The 17483-nt window shown below is 46.3% G+C and overlaps 1 protein-coding gene across 1 annotated transcript in view; it reads right to left on the reverse strand.

Annotated features, from left to right (window-relative positions):
• Positions 1 to 1513, reverse strand: part of PDXK (pyridoxal (pyridoxine, vitamin B6) kinase) — a 56086-nt gene extending 54573 nt beyond the window's left edge. Inside the window, exon 1 of the mRNA XM_014938129.1 lies at positions 1369 to 1513. Within this exon, the coding sequence (XP_014793615.1) occupies positions 1369 to 1461 (93 nt within the window). The 5' untranslated portion in view covers positions 1462 to 1513. The remainder of the gene's footprint in view (positions 1 to 1368) is intronic.
• Positions 1514 to 17483: the final 15970 nt, after the last annotated feature.

The following is a 17483-nucleotide window of genomic DNA, read 5'->3' on the forward strand; positions in this document are numbered from 1 at the left end:
AAAATAACTGGGAGAGATGGAGTGGGGAGGAAAGGGGGATTGGAGCGAAGGGAAGAGAAGGGAAATCACAATTTAGAGATCATTCTGTTAAGAAAGGAGGACCAGTTGGCCTGCAGATTGTGACAACCCTTCAGGCACGCGTCCCACATACACAGATTTTCCCACAATACATGGATTTCATAAGTACATCCATCGTTCACTGTACACTAATTTTCAAGAGGCTTGGTTACATTATACGTGGATGATGATAAGGGGGTGCGATGTTAGCTTCTCACAGGGCTGCTCTCAAGTGCATCACTTATCAGAGTACACCATCTCTCCTGTCTAGTCAAGGGAGGTTACACCATCGTTTGTTAAGCACGTACAAAGATAACCAATGGCACAACACACTGTGCTCTGATTCTTAAACAGTGAGCTTCGTACAGCCACACGTGTTTCAAGGAACAAAGACTTCTTGATGTCGAAGGCTGCAAATCAGCCCCTTGCAATACAGACCCCTCACCGGAGGGAACAGCCAGAGGTGCAAAGGCTGGCCCCAACGCACACCAGTGTGTTCCCACCCTTAGCTAGACCTCAGCAAGCAACTCTGAAGTTGGCACATGACAGCCATGAAGCCAAGATATCCAATTATACCCTCACGCTATTTGCTCTGGCCCAGCCTTGCACAGTCATTAAGTGGTCCCTCATGCTTTGCTACAGCTTCCCTAGATCCCCAGAAACCGAGGGCTAGGGGCTTACCCAGCTCCACCACCCACCAGGACTAGAGGGGCTTAGCTCCACACCAGGCCACCAGCCCGCCAAGCCCAGCGGCGGGACACCCCAACCCCAGCTGCCCGCGCCCCTTAACGGCGGCGGCGGCTGCACCCTGAAGGAGAAGCCGGAGCACACGCCTGAGCGCCGGGCACATGCTTCCCCCGGAGCACCGCAGCGTGAAGCCCAACAGAAGCGCTCCCTTCACCTCCCCGCCCTCTTCAGCCCGGCTCGCCCGCACCACGGCCTCAAGCTAGCGGGGATGTTAGCGGCGGAGCGCCGGGCCGGGCCGTACGGGCGCGGAGCCGGCGAGAGGCGCAGCCGCACCGGCCCCCGGCTCGCCGGGCTGCGCGGAGCCCCGGGACGGTTCCTTGCCGCCGGCTACCCGCGCTCCGGCACCTGAGAGCCCCCCGGGCGGGCTGCTCTCCGCCGTCCCTCGACCTTACCCCCTCGCTTGTCAGCAGCCGCCCGTCCTCCCGGGGAGCCGGAGCCCGCCGGGCAGTCCTTACCGCCCGTCACACCACCTTGCCCGGCTCCCCCTCGCCGCCTCGCAAAGGAGGCACAGCGGCGGGGCGAGCGGCGGGGGAGCCGGCGCTCACGCCCCGCGCCCTATCTCACCTGCAGGGGGAAGGTGGCCGCCTTGTTGCCCACGTAGCCGCGGACGACGTGGCTCTGGATGGAGAGCACCCGGCACTCGCGCTCCGGCTCCATGGCCGCTCCGCTCCGCGCCGGGCCGAGGTGGCGGCGGCGCCGGGAGCAGGAGAGGAGGGGGGGAAGGAGGGGGGGGGAAGGACCATCTCTCCTGTCTAGTCAAGGGAGGTTACACCATCGTTTGTTAAGCACGTACAAAGATAACCAATGGCACAACACACTGTGCTCTGATTCTTAAACAGTGAGCTTCGTACAGCCACACGTGTTTCAAGGAACAAAGACTTCTTGATGTCGAAGGCTGGAAGTCAGCCCCTTGCAATACAGGCACCTCACCGGAGGGAACAGCCAGAGGTGCAAAGGCTGGCCCCAACGCACACCAGTGTGTTCCCACCCTTAGCTAGACCTCAGCAAGCAACTCTGAAGTTGGCACATGACAGCCATGAAGCCAAGATATCCAATTATACCCTCACGCTATTTGCTCTGGCCCAGCCTTGCACAGTCATTAAGTGGTCCCTCATGCTTTGCTACAGCTTCCCTAGATCCCCAGAAACCGAGGGCTAGGGGCTTACCCAGCTCCACCACCCACCAGGACTAGAGGGGCTTAGCTCCACACCAGGCCACCAGCCCGCCAAGCCCAGCGGCGGGACACCCCAACCCCAGCTGCCCGCGCCCCTTAACGGCGGCGGCGGCGGCACCCTGAAGGAGAAGCCGGAGCACACGCCTGAGCGCCGGGCACATGCTTCCCCCGGAGCACCGCAGCGTGAAGCCCAACAGAAGCGCTCCCTTCACCTCCCCGCCCTCTTCAGCCCGGCTCGCCCGCACCACGGCCTCAAGCTAGCGGGGATGTTAGCGGCGGAGCGCCGGGCCGGGCCGTACGGGCGCGGAGCCGGCGAGAGGCGCAGCCGCACCGGCCCCCGGCTCGCCAGCCCTCGCTGCCCCGCACCGGCGGCACCTCATGGCTTCTCCCACCCCTCACCGCCCTCCCCGCGGTACTCCTCACTGCAGGTCCCGCCGCGGCTTCAGGCTCCCCCTTCCTCCCCCTCCCTCCTCACCCGCGCGCCGTCACGCGCCTCAACGGCCGCCCCTGCCGCACTCGGCGCCATCCCGCAGGGAGGTGCGGGCCTGAGGAGCCGAGCCCTCACACAATCCCCGGGCCGCCGCCTCGCATCGGCCCGCTCTGGCCAGCAGCCTGCCGCGTCCCCTCGCCCGCGGGAAGGCTGTGTGTGGTGTGTGTGTCCCGTCCGCCTCCCCCCACCCCGTGGTGGTGCACCCTGCGCTGAGGTGCTGGCTGACACCCACAGAGGCCAGCATAGCCTCTCAGACTCTCCCCAGCACACAACCACCTTGTAGGTGCTAGTGAGTGCTGACAGAGTTGGCAGACGTGCTCGCCAAACCGCTTTCCATCATTTACTACAAGAAAGGCAAAAAGGAGGATCCAGGAAACTGTAGACCTGTCAGCCTAACCTCAATACCAGGGAAGGTCATGGAGCAGGTCATCTTGAATGCCATCAAAACCCACATGATGGGCAACCAGGGGATCAGGCCTAGTCAGCATGGGTTTATGGAAGGCAGGTCCTGCCAGACCAACCTGATCTCCTATGACAAGATAAGCAGATTATTGGACAAGGGAAAGGCTGTTGATATCTCCTTTCATGACAAGATAACCAGATTATTGGACAAGGGAAAGGCTGTTGATATTGTACACCTGGATTTTCGAAAAGCATTCGATACTGTCCCCCATACAAATCTGGTGGATAAACTGGCTTCACACGGCCTGGACGAGCATACGATCTGCTGGATCAAGCACTGGCTGACTGGAAGGTCCCAAAGAGTGGTGCTCAATGGATTCAAATCCAGCTGGCAGCCGGTCACAAGTAGTGTGCCTCAGGGCTCAGTGTTAGGACCATTTCTATTTAACGTGTTTATTGATGATCTCGATAAGGACATAGGGTGTATCATCAGCAAGTTCGCAGATGACACCAAGTTAAGCAGGAGTGTTGATTCCCAGGAGAATAGGTAGGCCAGTATCAATGGCATGAGTTTCAACAAGGGCAAGGGCCAGGTTCTGCACTTGGGCAGTTCTGGGCACCTCAATACAAGAGAGATATCGAGGTTCTGGAGCGAGTGCAGAGGAGGGCAATGAAACTAGTGAAGGGCCTGGAAGACAAATCATATGAGGAACGGCTGAGGGAGCTAGGACTGTTTAGTATGAGGAAGAGGAGGCTGAGGGGAGACCTCATCACTCTCTACAACTACTTGAAAGGACACTGTAGAGGGGTTGGTGCTGGTCTCTTCTCAGAGGTATTTAACGACAGAACAAGAGGGAAGGGCTTCAAGCTCCAACAGGGTAGCTTTAGACTAAACATTAGGAAGGAATTTTTCACAGAAAGAGTGGTCGGGCATTGGAATAGGCTGCCCAGGGAGGTGGTTGAGTCACCATCCCTGGAGGTGTTTAAGGGACGTTTAGATGCGGTACTGAGGGATATGGTGTAGGGGAGGACTATGTAGAGTAGGGTAGATGGTTGGACTCGATGATCCCAAGGGTCACTTCCAACCTGAACGATTCTATGATTCTATGATTCTATGACCTTTACCTCCTGGAGAACCACCCATGGTGGTCCCAATGGGTGGATCTAGCCGTGATGGCTCCGTCCGTCTCAGCATGGTTTTGGGGAGACAGATAACAACACAGTAGCCAAGGGCTACCTTGATCAATGCTGGTAGCGGGGTCAATATGCAAAGATGTCTATGAGCCAATCATTTTACCCCCCATAAATAGTGAGCAGCCCAAGAGCCCTTGGAGCTCTCCTGCACGGCAGCAGGCTGCATGCCAGGATGTCCTCTTGAGAAAGTATGCAGCTCAAGGTTACTTCTCCAGATTCAGAGATTCCTTGCTGCGGCACATCCTCGGTAAGTGACTAATTCATGGTAAACTTTCAAATCTTAGCTAAGTGATATAAAGGATTGATTGCATATCTGTAATCCTTTAGACACAAACTGTTGACCAAGTCTGGGACTAGGACTGGATCCAGCTGCCCCTAGACTCCTCTCTGAGAAGGAGTTTAGAAAGGAAGGGGGTCCTTTCTGAACCTTGTGATTCAGCAGGAGGGTCTCCCTGACAGTTCCATCTGACCCTGTCCTCTGTGCAGTAAATAACCAAGCCTGCCTTCCCATCGAATCTTGTTAAAACTGTCACATTTACAATCAAACTTTGTTAAATCTCTGTTTTATATCAATAAGGGTATTGCTGCTTCTCTCTGCGAGTGATCCACAACACCCACGCACACGGACCCTCCTTGGCCCACTCTTACACATCACGTGGGCTGCCACTGTCACCTCTCTCTTGCCCTCACTGGACAGCAAGGAGGGTCTCCCTGACAGTTCCGTCTGACCCTGTCCTCTGTGCAGTAAAGAACCAAGCCTGCCTTCCCATCGAATCTTGTTAAAACTGTCACATTTACAATCAAACTTTGTTAAATCTCTGTTTTATATCAATAAGTGTATTGCTGCTTCTCTCTGCGAGTGAAGTGCATCACTCCATCCACAACACCCACGCACACAGACCCTCCTTGGCCCACTCTCACATGTCACACCGGCTGCAACAGTCACCTCTCTTGCCCTCACTGGACAGCACCTCAAAGCGCGCTTCCAGCGCCCATAGGTATGTCCAAATGTTGGACCATACACACAGCGGGGGCCACCCAGCCGTCCCATGCCACCCACCCTGTGTGATAACTGCTATTTGCTGTCTACACTGCCCTGTGCCACGGTCCTAGCCAGACCTGCCCTTCCATGTACTGGAAAGCCAAGAGCAGCATACACATCCCAACAGTGCTCCTCAAGCATCCAGAAAGCCCTGTGGAGCCAGGGACACCACAGGGCAGCCCCACACGAAGCCCTGTGGTGGCACACAGGCTGGAGCTGCGGGTGCCCTGACAGAGCACTGCCCTCGCAGTCAGGTTTTGAAATGAGTGCAATTGTGTGTTATTGACACATACACAAAAAAAACCCCAAACCTTCAGAGGGCTGCCAAAGAGTAAAAGAAGATGTGTTGGCTGGCAAGTGCTACAATACATCAAGACTCTGCTCAGATAGGACTTCGTAATGCGTTTGGGAATTTCATCTTCCCCTGGCCATTTGTCATTATTGACCGTCACAGGTTCAGTCAAAGATCCCTTCACAACAAGAAACCACACCTGATGCCTCTTGTTCTTCTTAGTGGATAGCTTTAAATTGACTCTTGAAATAGCGTGATTATTTCTCAGCATCATGAAAGCTTATTTTCCTCATCATAAGTAATCTGTTAGAAAATGAGGGAACATACTGTTCTCTTTTCTGTTGTCACTCCAGTTGCAAAATTTGGGGCTTGTCCTAGGCTGGCTTTTCTACTAACAGTTTCTCCATCACCTATAAATGTAGGTATTTTTTTTGAATTGTAGAAATTGGTGTATCTCCTTGGAATATAGATAGAGTCAGAACAATGAATGATCTGCACTATGTATGTTAGGAATTATCTGCACCTTGTATGCTCCAGATCCAGCAGTCTGGAAAAACATTACAAAACAGCATTTCACACAAGGAGGTTATCTCAAAGGGACACAGATCTGAATGGTAGGGTAAGCCAGAAGAATTGGAGCAGAGTCCTATATTGCAATGTGATCTTCCTCAGTTTCTGGTCACCCGTCTCCATTCTCCACCTGCAGGCTCCTTGCCTGCTTTCCTCCTCTGAGTCACTTGCCACATGCCCCAGCCTGCAGGGTCTAAAGTCCTAATTTTCTTCCTCTCACCATTCTTAGAGCCAAAGCTGCTTGCCAGGGCTGTTACCTCTTCCATATTCCTCCCAACTCTAACTTTTTGTGCCAGTCTTCCCTCTTATTTTCCCTCTGACTTGAGCTATTCTGTTTCTCTCTCCAGTAACTCCACCACCTATCCCCAGCAACCCCACCATCTTTTCTCAGGTCCATGTCCTTGACTATCTAGTCTCACTAGTTTCTAGTGATCCCTCTTAAGATAGTGTCATTTTGTCTCACCTTCCTCTCCTGCTTCAAACTCCTTGACCTATTCCCACTTGCATTCTTCCCACCAACGCATGTCTTGCTCTGGTCCAAATCAGGCAATCTGATTGAGGTTGACATTTTCTGAACTCATGAAGAGGAAAAGACAAGGCTCCCCTGCTTCCATTTGCAGTGCTGAGACCGGACAGGATACAGCCCAGACTGACAGCTGCAGGTCAAATCTAAAGAAGACAAAACTTTGAAGAATTTAAAGCACTAGCAAATCTTAACAGAGAACAGACAATGACTGGGTTGGGTTTTTTCCCTCACAAAGGCTAGCAGAACCGGGTTGCATTTTGGGCTGCTTTTTGTAAGTTCAGCAAAATTCACATTCTTGACATGAAATCACTGTCTTCCCCTAAATAAGAAATCCAGGGTTCCAGAGCTTAGGATGTCATCATCTTTTAAAAAAAGGTTGCAAAAAATGTGGGGGATATTCTGTATCTTCTGCAAGACTCATTTCCAGACATGACTCAATTTTTCTAGCTTATATTCTTTCCCTCTGTCCTCTTTTCTTCTCTTACCCAAAATGAACCTGAGAAATGTCTGTGAAAACACTCAAGGGCTGGCAAATTTATAAACAACGAAAGTAAGGTCTCCCATGGAAAAGGCTATGCAACCCTAGAGAAGTTTCCAGCCCTGTTTATATTTGTCACTCATCATAATAAACTAGTACAAACTGCACACACTGTAAAGAAAAACCTATACATACAGTAATCCTATGCCACATCCACATGCCACTCCCGTGATGCACATCTGAAGGACACGGCCTGTTCTGTGGTACATACCTGTACAAGATACACACTGCAAGCAGTTAACATAAAACCTACTCACAACTTGCTCATTCAGCCTGAAGTCCAGACACTGATTTGCATTTAATAGCAATTGCTGCCACTCGAGGGAGTGGCTACTGCATATTATTTGGTACAGAAGGCCTCTGTGCCTCCATTTTGCTGCTCTTAAAGCCTCCACAAACACAGTGCAACAAATGCCGAAGTGCTGTTGTCCTGTGTTTTTCCATATCTCTTGATAGGCTGAAGAAGATAGTTTCTTTGGCTTTCCTCTAGCTCGGAGGGCAATTGTTGGAATACAGGTGTTGCCCTTTTCCCTGCTTTTCCTCTCTTCCCCAGCAATAGGGCTTAATGCTCCGCTTTGACCTTGTAAGCATATAATGCATACATACTGGTGTATGTTCCTTTTGGGGATGGCTCAAGAAGATCTATTTCATGGGTCCCACAGCATTGTCAGGTGAGGCTGGGCCTCAGCTTAGACAGTTGTGCAATGACATTAATTGTTGTGTCTCTGTAGTGCCTACACCAACTGTATCTTTCTATTCCTGATATGATTTACTGTCCAAAGAAGAAGCCAGGAAGTGTTCTGGCATTTACAGCTGTTCTTTCTCAAAACTGCCCAGGTACGTCTGACATTCTCACTGGAGCAAGTTCTTCCCCCAAGAAGGAAAACACACCTCACACATTGGTTAATGCCTGCCCTCAGGTTTTATACAGCTGCTACTCCTGCACCTAGTAGACCACGTAGTCAAAGCAAGGAAGAGGGTCCAGGAAAGCTCACGTTGCAGAGCACAGCTGGTAACCAGACTGCTCATACACCTGAGCAAGAAAACTACAGCAGGGATAGCAATCGTAGAATCGCTTAGGTTGGAAAAGACCTTTAAGATCATCAAGTCTAACCATTAAGCTATCACTGCCAACTCCACCACTAAACCATGTCCCTCAGTGCTACATCTACACATCTTTTAAATACCTCCAGGGATAGTGACTCAGCCACTTCCCTGGCTGAGTTCCAGTGCTTGACAACCCTTTCAGTGAAGAAATTTTTCCTAATATCCAATCTAAACCTCCCCTGGCACAACTTGAGGACGTTTCCTCTCATCCTATTGCTTGTTGTTTGGGAGAAGAGTCTGACCCCCCCACCTCTCTGCAACCTCCTTTCAGGTGGTTGTGAAGAGCGATAAGGTCTTTGAGACCGACAATGCTGAGGCCCTTTGTAGGAAGGCAGGGAGAGTGCAAATGCAGAGCTCTGCCTTCCTCTGCAGCTGCTGGCAGAGAAAGAGTGTTTGTTACAAGGGAACACATGCTGTTTCTCCAACCAAGTGAAGAAAGCCATTCTATGCAGGATTGCTGCCTTCTTCCTAATATTCTGAAAGGTTCCACAAAGGCAAGTACTCCTAGCAATCTTTCTGCTTACCCCAGAGGAACATCTGACACTGTATACTCTAAGATGTAAAATTGGAAGTCTTTCTCATGGATTAAGGAGTAGAACCTGCACACACAACCAGAAGTAAGCAAGGGGGTGACTCAACAGTATCAAGCCCCAACATTTTTCAAATATACAGGAGAGCCTATATTGTCTATACACTAAAGAAGTTGCCACAAGCAAAACAAAGACCAGAAAACAGTTCTCCTTCCCTTCTGAAAAGCAGCTCATCTAAATGTGAGAATTCAGTTTCTACGCAGTGTTTTTTTACAGACTTTGCCCTATTTATTCTTTAAGAAATCAGGCCCCTTCCTCAGAAAAAAAGAGTGTGCATCTCAGGAAAAAATAAGTGAAGCTAGAGTTCAACTCCATAGTCGTCATACATTCTGCTATCCTCAAGCCTGTTCTGTTTGAAAAAAAATAACTCCCAGGTACCCCTCAAAATCTGGGGTTCACTAGACCTATTGAATAAGCAAATAACCATTCAATGTGTGACAAAGACCGTCATTAGGAAAAAAAGAAAAAAGCAAGCCAGGTTAGATCAAATGTAGGCAATAGAGAAGCTGTCCTAGGATTTCTACTGCAGCTGCTGCTGGGTACTACTGGGATGATACTTTCTCAAGCTCCTGACCTTGTCACTGAGCTTCCTGGTTTATTTTTTAAAGCAACCTGACCTGTCAAACCAGTTCTCCTTGGTCAGAGCAGAATATTTCTGAAAATTGTGAATTTTGAGTAGAAGATTATCATAATTTGATCAAGAGAGAGGATAGTAAGAAAGACTATGCTTTCTTAACAACTGGCAATGTTTCTTCAGCAAATGTTCCTTGTTCCTCCTATGCTCTGTCCTTCTACAATTCCCCTAAATTCTTCTCACATCCCACCCAGTTGTCTGCTGAGCCTGTCAGTGCACCAAAAAGCAGTACACCCTGTGGCAGATCTGAGGCAATAATGCACATGGCAGTTGGCCAGCCAGCAATCCAGGGAGATACACATCTTTACCTACTTTTCTTTGCTTCTGGGCAGACAGGACAAACATCTTTATGGGCCAGGCCACTGCCTTCCTAGGTCTGTATTGTTACCCTTTGGAATTCCAGGTTGTCATGCATGAAGCAGTTGTGAGATTACAGTGAATAACAAGCTTAACATGGGTCAACAATGTCACAATATTGCAATAAAGGCAGTCACCTTTTGGACTGCATAAACAACAATATAGTCTCCAAGACATATGAAGCAATCCCTGCAGCATATTGAGCAATGGTAGCGTCTCTGGTGGAGTACTGCCACGTTTTTGGAACAATATTTCATGAAAGAAAGGCCACAAGAAGGATCCAAGACTTAGGACACACAACCTAGGAGGAAATGGTTTATTTAGCTTAATGAAAGCTCGACTCTAGTAACAGTCTACAAATACATATAACGCAGTTCTGTGAAGGAGAAGGAGGGAATAAACCGATATCCATAATGAAGGGCTTACCTCCATTATGCAAAGTATTATGAAGAGTGCAGGAAGAGATTGCTTTGGAAGATTGATACGTTTTTATCTTCAGTTTGTTTGTTTTTCATAACTAGTGGAAGAAATATTTTTATAAATATTGATAGCTATTTTAAGTTTGTCTTGGAACGGGGGACAGACTGCATTAACTACCAAGGTCTCCTGAAGTCCAGATTTTCTACATGAGCACAACAGAAAATATATGGGGCTGCCAAGAATACAACACACTCAGCCTGATACAAGATGCATAGAGAAAGGATCTTAAATTAGACTTTGTACATTGTATATGGATTTTCTAAATAATTATAGGCATTGACAGAAAATGAAAGGTCAAGGTTATGTAAAAGTTGTATCAGCAGCCTTTACTTGTCTCAACAATTCTTCAAGACAGCAGATTTGGACCAGCAGAGAGTAATAATTGTCCACTCCTCAATCAGAGGACCATCTGTATTTAAGATACTGATTTTTGCTGGTCAGTTGAATGTTTGCAAAGACAGATTGTAAAGTACCGATTTATGATTGTAATAGTAATAATAAAGTATGAGCAGCATTTGATGTAGGAGGGGGGCGTTATTCTTGTTTCAGATCAAATTTTCACTTGGCCTGTATTAAAATGATTAGCTTTGTCAGGTATTGTCAATAATGGCAGAGAAGGAGCCATTTTCTCAGCAAAAGAAAGCAGATTATTGAAACTTGCCATCAAAGCTGTTCTGCATGGGGCAATTAGGAAGGCCATTCTAAACCTATTGAGTGGGAGGTGGGGCTGCTGTCTCTAGTGCAAAAAGAGCACCCAGCAGTGCTGTTTCTCCAAAAGCTAGCATGAAACAGAACTGCAAACTATCAAGGTTGACATCCTCTCAGCTTTGGTGAAAAAACAGGCTGCAGAAAAATTGTTGGACTTCAATCCAAATTGACTCCAATAGCGATTATAACACAGAGAACAGTACGCCTAGATGCCCCAACTTCTTTAAACAGAATGGAGAGAAACAGTCCTCATAATAAATGTAGCACCTGTAATTCTGTACTCCACATCCAATCATGCAAACTGCTGGGTGCTCCCTTCTCTTATGGCCTCTGAAACCCACCGAACAAGGGCCTTTACAATCTTTCCCACACCCCAGAGTAGCCTGGCATGGTAGCCGTTTATCAAAAAAGAAGTCATTTAATATATTAAGGGATGACATGATCAGAAGAGTAACACTGGGCTGTCTCTTCTCTTAACACCTCTGACTCAAACCTGTCCTCTGTCAGTAACTTGCCAAAGCTCCATATATTCTAAGCGTTTTTCCGAAATGGGTTCTCAGGGTGGAGTTCACGCAAGAATCAGCCTCCAAATGTCAGGCTTAGTCTTGCAATCCTCACGTCAATTGTTTTATTGAAGTAAATGGAACTGCTCCTCTAAAAACATGCAAAGGGCCAGGTGTCAAGCTGAGAGACAGGCCACCGATAACAAAGTTCTTTTTAAAATGCTGTTACCACTGTCACAAGTTATCACTGTTGAACAGCACCGTATAGCATGGCATTCTTGATCCTCATCTCCTCCAGAAATCTAAAAATACTCCTTTTTTGAAACAATGCAAGACCCCTCTGCTGTGAAATTCTAAGCAGAAACACCCTTTATATGAGTACAATTCCCAGGAACCGGACACAAATAGTTTAGTTGGTGCTGGTGTCTGCACATTTTGGTTCCTGAGTCCACGTAAATGAAATGGTTGAAGTTAATGAAAAGGAAGCAGAAGGCCTCCTTTGGTTGGCTAAGGCAGCTACAGTGCAGTTTTGTCCAGGATGCTCATGCTTAAGCCCTCAGGATCCAGCCTTATGGTGCTTGGTATCTCCTACCTAATACTGGGCAAAAGTAACTCATTATCAGGAGCTTAGTCCCAGTTGCCCCTTTTTGTTCTTGAATAACCATTCCCCAGCATTAAAGAGGTAGCAGATTAAGTGCACGTACCTCTTCACCAACCGAGGTATTTCTAGCAGCAGGCAAAAGCAGCAAAGAGGTAGGAGATGCAAGCAATTATGGTGTAATACAGCACAACGTGGCATGTGGCCATGATAACAGCTTTAGAGGAATGCATACAAATGTTTTCATTTTGCTTGTGCTTCATTTTTAAGGTACTTGCAGGTATAGAGGGAAGAAACCGGTGCTATTTCGTTGCTTTTAGCATTTTGATTTTGCAGGCACATCTGCAAAAATACTGTTTTCAGTATTTAACCTTGAGAATTGTTTGCTATAGATTCTGGATCCGAAGTGCCACACTATGTGTATTTGTTTTTTAAGACATGGTAACAGCTGGAAAAGAACAAGGCCTTTCCTGGCAGCGGTAATAAACCTCTCAGTCATGAACTGCATCTCTCAGCAGTTTGTCCTGCGTGTGTCTTGCATCACATGCTGTCGTCTTGCAGTCATGAGTCACTTGCTTCAGCTCCCACCGCTCGGGGATATCGGCTTGGCAAAGCTGCGTCGCTCCACGGCTTATTCCCTGGGGAAATGTGCACACAAAGCAGTAGGACGTCAGGCCACCGCTGTGCTCAAAACAGAACAGATTTGCATTTGAGTTCAAGCTGCAGGGAGTACATGCTAAGTTGACTAATACCACGTCTATTTCTAGTCCTGTTACCTGGGGAATGGCAATTTCATTTTGTTCTTTTCCTTCAGTGGTTACAGAAAGATTTTCTACTTTAAATTAACTTTAAAAAATCGGAATGGAATTCAGTAAGTTTACAAATAAACCATGTAATTTTTCCATTTAGTGTCATTTCACTAAATAGCAAGATACTAATAATAGAGGACAGATTTCAGGAGTCTGAGAGATGTTAGTTCTGTTCCAGGCTGGAAATTCCTTTTTACTTTGCTCCTAATTTTGCCTGTGCTGTTAGGGGACAATTCTCCGCACTACTGTAGCTTTGACCATTGTGAATAGCAGCAGCTGCTAACCTAGGTAGTTCTGAAAATCTCCTGGTTTTTCTTCTTAGTACAAAAATATAATGTTAGGACGAAATTAGCAGACATTAGTAGGGCCAGGATTTCATACCATGCTTTCATTGGGAGTTTCAGAACGAACCTAGGTTTGCTAGATTCAGCATTTACTAGTGAAGTACATTGTTGGTTAGTACCCATAGGTATCTGAAAAAGGGGGAAAAAAAGAAAGAAGAGAAGCCTAAGCACTTCATGCACTTCTCCAGAACTGCAATTCATACAAATAGCCAAAGTTACAAAAACTAAGAGAATATTAATCATTAGCTTCCATTCTTGGAACATGAATAAAGAACAATTATTTTCTGGAACCCAGCTTAAGATCACAGTGAACAGCAGCAGTTCTAAGGCTGTCCCCCAAAACTCCATCAAAAGTAAAAGGGATAAAATGAGAGCCTGAGACTACAGACCATTAGCATGACACGAGCAGCACAATTATGTGCAAGCCAGAGAATCTGGACTTGGGCTTCTGGAAAGGGAAAGCAGAAAACAACGTTGGTTCAGACTCATTTCAGCCTCTCACCTAAGTGAAAGCAAGCTGCTTCACACAAGTTTATTTCTTATGAGGACCTTTCACCTTCTCAGATTTGGTGTCCTGGGACCAAAGGAGAGAAAACTTTTTGCATAAATTACCAACACCACACACTGAAAAACATCCAGCAAGATACTGGTAGGTTTGATAGGAAAGATTTTTCTCTAGGGCAGCTAACAACTTCTATATCTAAATAAGCTAAACTGACACAGAAAAGATATGAAGATGGGGCGAGATAAATGGGCTAAAACTAAAAGTTGCCAGCTGGTCCTGGCAGATACATGAGCATTATCATTAGCATTATCATTATCAGCAGCAACGGTAGGCTCCTTGGCCAGTTAACATCATCACTGTCCACTGTTGGTTAGAAATAATCAGCAAAAACATCTGTATCATGTGCCAGCCCTAAATGTGCCAATGGTCAACTGCAGATTCTTGTGCCTGGCTTTACAATACGATACTTCCTATTCTTGGCAAACAAATATGTTGTGGGAGTTCAGGCCCTCAGTGGCCAATTTTGCAGCCTGTGAACATCAAACAGGCAATTTCTTCCGCTCTTGCTGTAAAGGGCTCCTGAGTGGATTTCTAAGGAAGAAACAGTGGGCACTCTCTCCTTTCTGTCAGTCTGTTTGAAGGCAGTGCAGATCTGGTGAATGATTCCCCTTCTTCCTTTCAAAGGGATTAATGATGGGGAAAGACTTGAGGGCTTTCTTTTCAGAAACAAAATTACTCCGTGGCAATACTCAGCAGAGACAAGCACACATTATTGGATTATACAAGTATTTAAAGTTTCAGCCTTCATTTTATGGCAGATGTCTCCCAGATGTTTACCATAGTTGCAGAGCCTGTGAAAATGTGTCTCGAGACTGGAATGAGATCTGCTTCCTAAAAAATCAGGAGTGTGGAATTCACTTCCACAGAGAGCCTAACTCTTGGCACTTCCACTTTTTTTACAAATCTGTGTCAAAGAGGTATGATTTAGTCAGGGGTGCTCTCCACATACCCACTAGTTCCAAAAGAGCAAGATTTTCTCACTCAGCACTATTTGAGTATTGTATCCTCCTCTGAGCGGTATCACAGAGAATGGTCCAGGCTGGAGCCTGACCAAGCCTTGATTAAACTAAAACTGTCAATGGCAGAAAAATTGCAAGAAATTGTGCACTTGGAAATCTTAATGGACTTTGGGGAGAAGTCTGGCTTTTCTATTCCTCAGGTCTTGAACTCCAGTTTCATTCTTTTTTCCCTTCTGTTTTAATTCTTTGTCTTTCTGACCTTGCGTGCATATTTTTGTGCTGAGTGTTAACATTCACCATCGTGTTAGCCTTGTTAGTCTTCAGGGAAGGTGGACCATGGAAAAAGCAACAGCAGCTTTTCAGTAATAATCATTGCAGGAATGCAATCAGGAGATAGTTTCCAAGACTGCACAACTTGTACCCACAGTCGAAACCACACAGCAAGCAGAATTCAAACCTCCCAGGGCTTTACTTTGATTATGCAAGACAAACATCTGAAAGAGAAATGTAAATAAAGAACAGTTCAGCCTAGGAACTGTGTCATTGCACCAGGTTACATGTTCCGTGTGGAGCATTGTAAAATTGTTGCGCTGAAGCCATTGGAGATTTTAAAAACAAAACAAAACAAGTCCTTCCTCCCTCCCCCCGCCCCAAACCCCTCTGAAATTGGCTAGTATCTGCTGGTGTTGAATCCAGAATGTTGTGATATTTCAAAAGAATGCCATAAAAATCCTAAAGGAATGATATTACTAGTAAATGCTCTTCTCTGTTTTACTCCCCCCAAAGGACTCAACTCACAGCTGATTACAGGAAGGATTTTAAGCCTATACCTTAAAGCTCTTCTCCAAGAAGAATTGTTCAAAAGATTTCTTACATAGGAAAGAATCTCACAAATGCCTCCTTTAACATTTCTGTATTTTTTCTGGTGTGGGGCCAGTATGAGTCAGCGTGGAGGTGCTAAAACCTGGAGCCTGCCTCTCAGAAATAAGGAACTTGAGCAGCTCTACAGAATTAACCCTATCTTTTTTGAAAGTCAATTTCTATAAAAGAATTCATCTTCCAAGATGAAATTAATGCAAACAAGCTTCTAAAACCAGGTTTTGGAGCTTTCTTAAACCGCCTCTAAGAAGGCTTCCTAAAGAATAAAAGATTTTTCCGAATCTAATAAGAAGACATGCCAATAAAGTGGCTATCTTAAGAAAACCATCGTGCAAATTCGTGTTAAGAGTATTTTGTCTGTCTTCTTCTGGATTTTATTTACAGTAATTAACTGTACTATTTGCAACATGTTGCAATGTTTTTTGCAGATTAAATATTTGTTTTTCCTCCTCAAACTGGTTTGTGCTTTTACACATAAAAATAATGCTTGTTTGGGCCCTACAACAGAGAATACTCTCTCTCCCTGTCATGGATAAGAGGAAAAAAAATTCTTGGAACTCCTTAAATTGAGTTAGAATTGGTATAATCTGGGATGCAGCCATTACAGCTGCCTGACTGCAGCAGACTGGTCAAATACGCTGAAGCTATTTTAGAGATAACAGAATTATCATGTTAATAATTCCATCTGTTCAAAATATCATATGACAACTGTTGCAGTGTTGTGTTGAAGTAACAAAATCCATACACTTTTTTTTTTTTTTTTTTAAAAAAAAAAGTTTTTCCCCAGGAAGGACTGTGTGTATGGGTCAACTTCTAGTTCTGCAACAGGCTGTATTAATCTTGAAAGAGGCACTGAGTTTCTCCTTGATTTACATGGTGGGAGTAACGCCTGGAGGCATAAGTCACTGAAATGCCAGTCCAGGTTCAACCTGCTTGCATGGATCCCGTGAGGAACCACGAGGAGCACCGAATCTTACAACAACCCCTTGGAGTGTGTTCAGGGCAGGCAGCACAAGTTTTGCTGTACAGCACTCCACCAGAGTCACCAAGATCCTCCACGGTGTGCAGGTGGCATGAGGTACTGCTGTAAGTCATATCTTGGGCCCATGGCTAAACTACAAATGGGGATTTCCACTTGACATCTATAATAAAGACACATGCAGCACTTAATTTACTTTAATTTAATATGCTATCACTATGGTCTGCAACACTGTCAATGCATACTACCATCTAGAAACTTAGATGTGTGAATTACTTTGAACATGCAAGAAGAATGTCACCGTTACAGGACGTTGTTCTGAAGGAAATCTGTTTGCATTTTACCTGAGGATTTATGTTTTAATTTTACTAGTGCCGCTGCTGCGGACAGGTCACTTTCCTTTGTCAGAATAAAGTTTTTTGCATTTCTGAAAATTCTGTGCCTGTCGAGAGAACATGATTAATTTTCTTTAATTGCTCCTGCACAGTTACAGGGCCTGTTGGTGCCCGAGGCACAGCGCTCCGTGCGGGATTCCTGCGTGTGTGGAACTCCATATGGCCTGCTGCTGCTAACAAATAAGGGAACAGCTTTCCCAGTGTCCATCTCAGACCTACTTTGGCATCTGCACAACCATACCTTTGAAATACACGTCTCACCACGTTATCACTTCAATTACCAATTTTAATTGTCAAGGAATGACAGCCCGGGATCTACTTGTTTCTCCGGAGCAATCCTTCAGCTGCTGGTGTCTACTCTATGGCCCAATTAGAAAGGTCAGAAGCTCAAGCTGTATGAATGGGTATATCCTATCACAACCCTGCTCATTTCTGACACGTGTCTCAGTCTTCATCAGGTTGGGCTATTTATACAATAAAAATAAAATACAATAAAAGAAGAAAGAGCACGTGCACGCATGCAAGCAGTTTGTGCTTTCAAGTA

This window comes from Calidris pugnax, unplaced genomic scaffold (genome assembly GCF_001431845.1).
Source record: "Calidris pugnax isolate Ruff unplaced genomic scaffold, ASM143184v1 scaffold25, whole genome shotgun sequence".
Taxonomy (NCBI): Eukaryota; Metazoa; Chordata; class Aves; order Charadriiformes; family Scolopacidae; genus Calidris; species Calidris pugnax.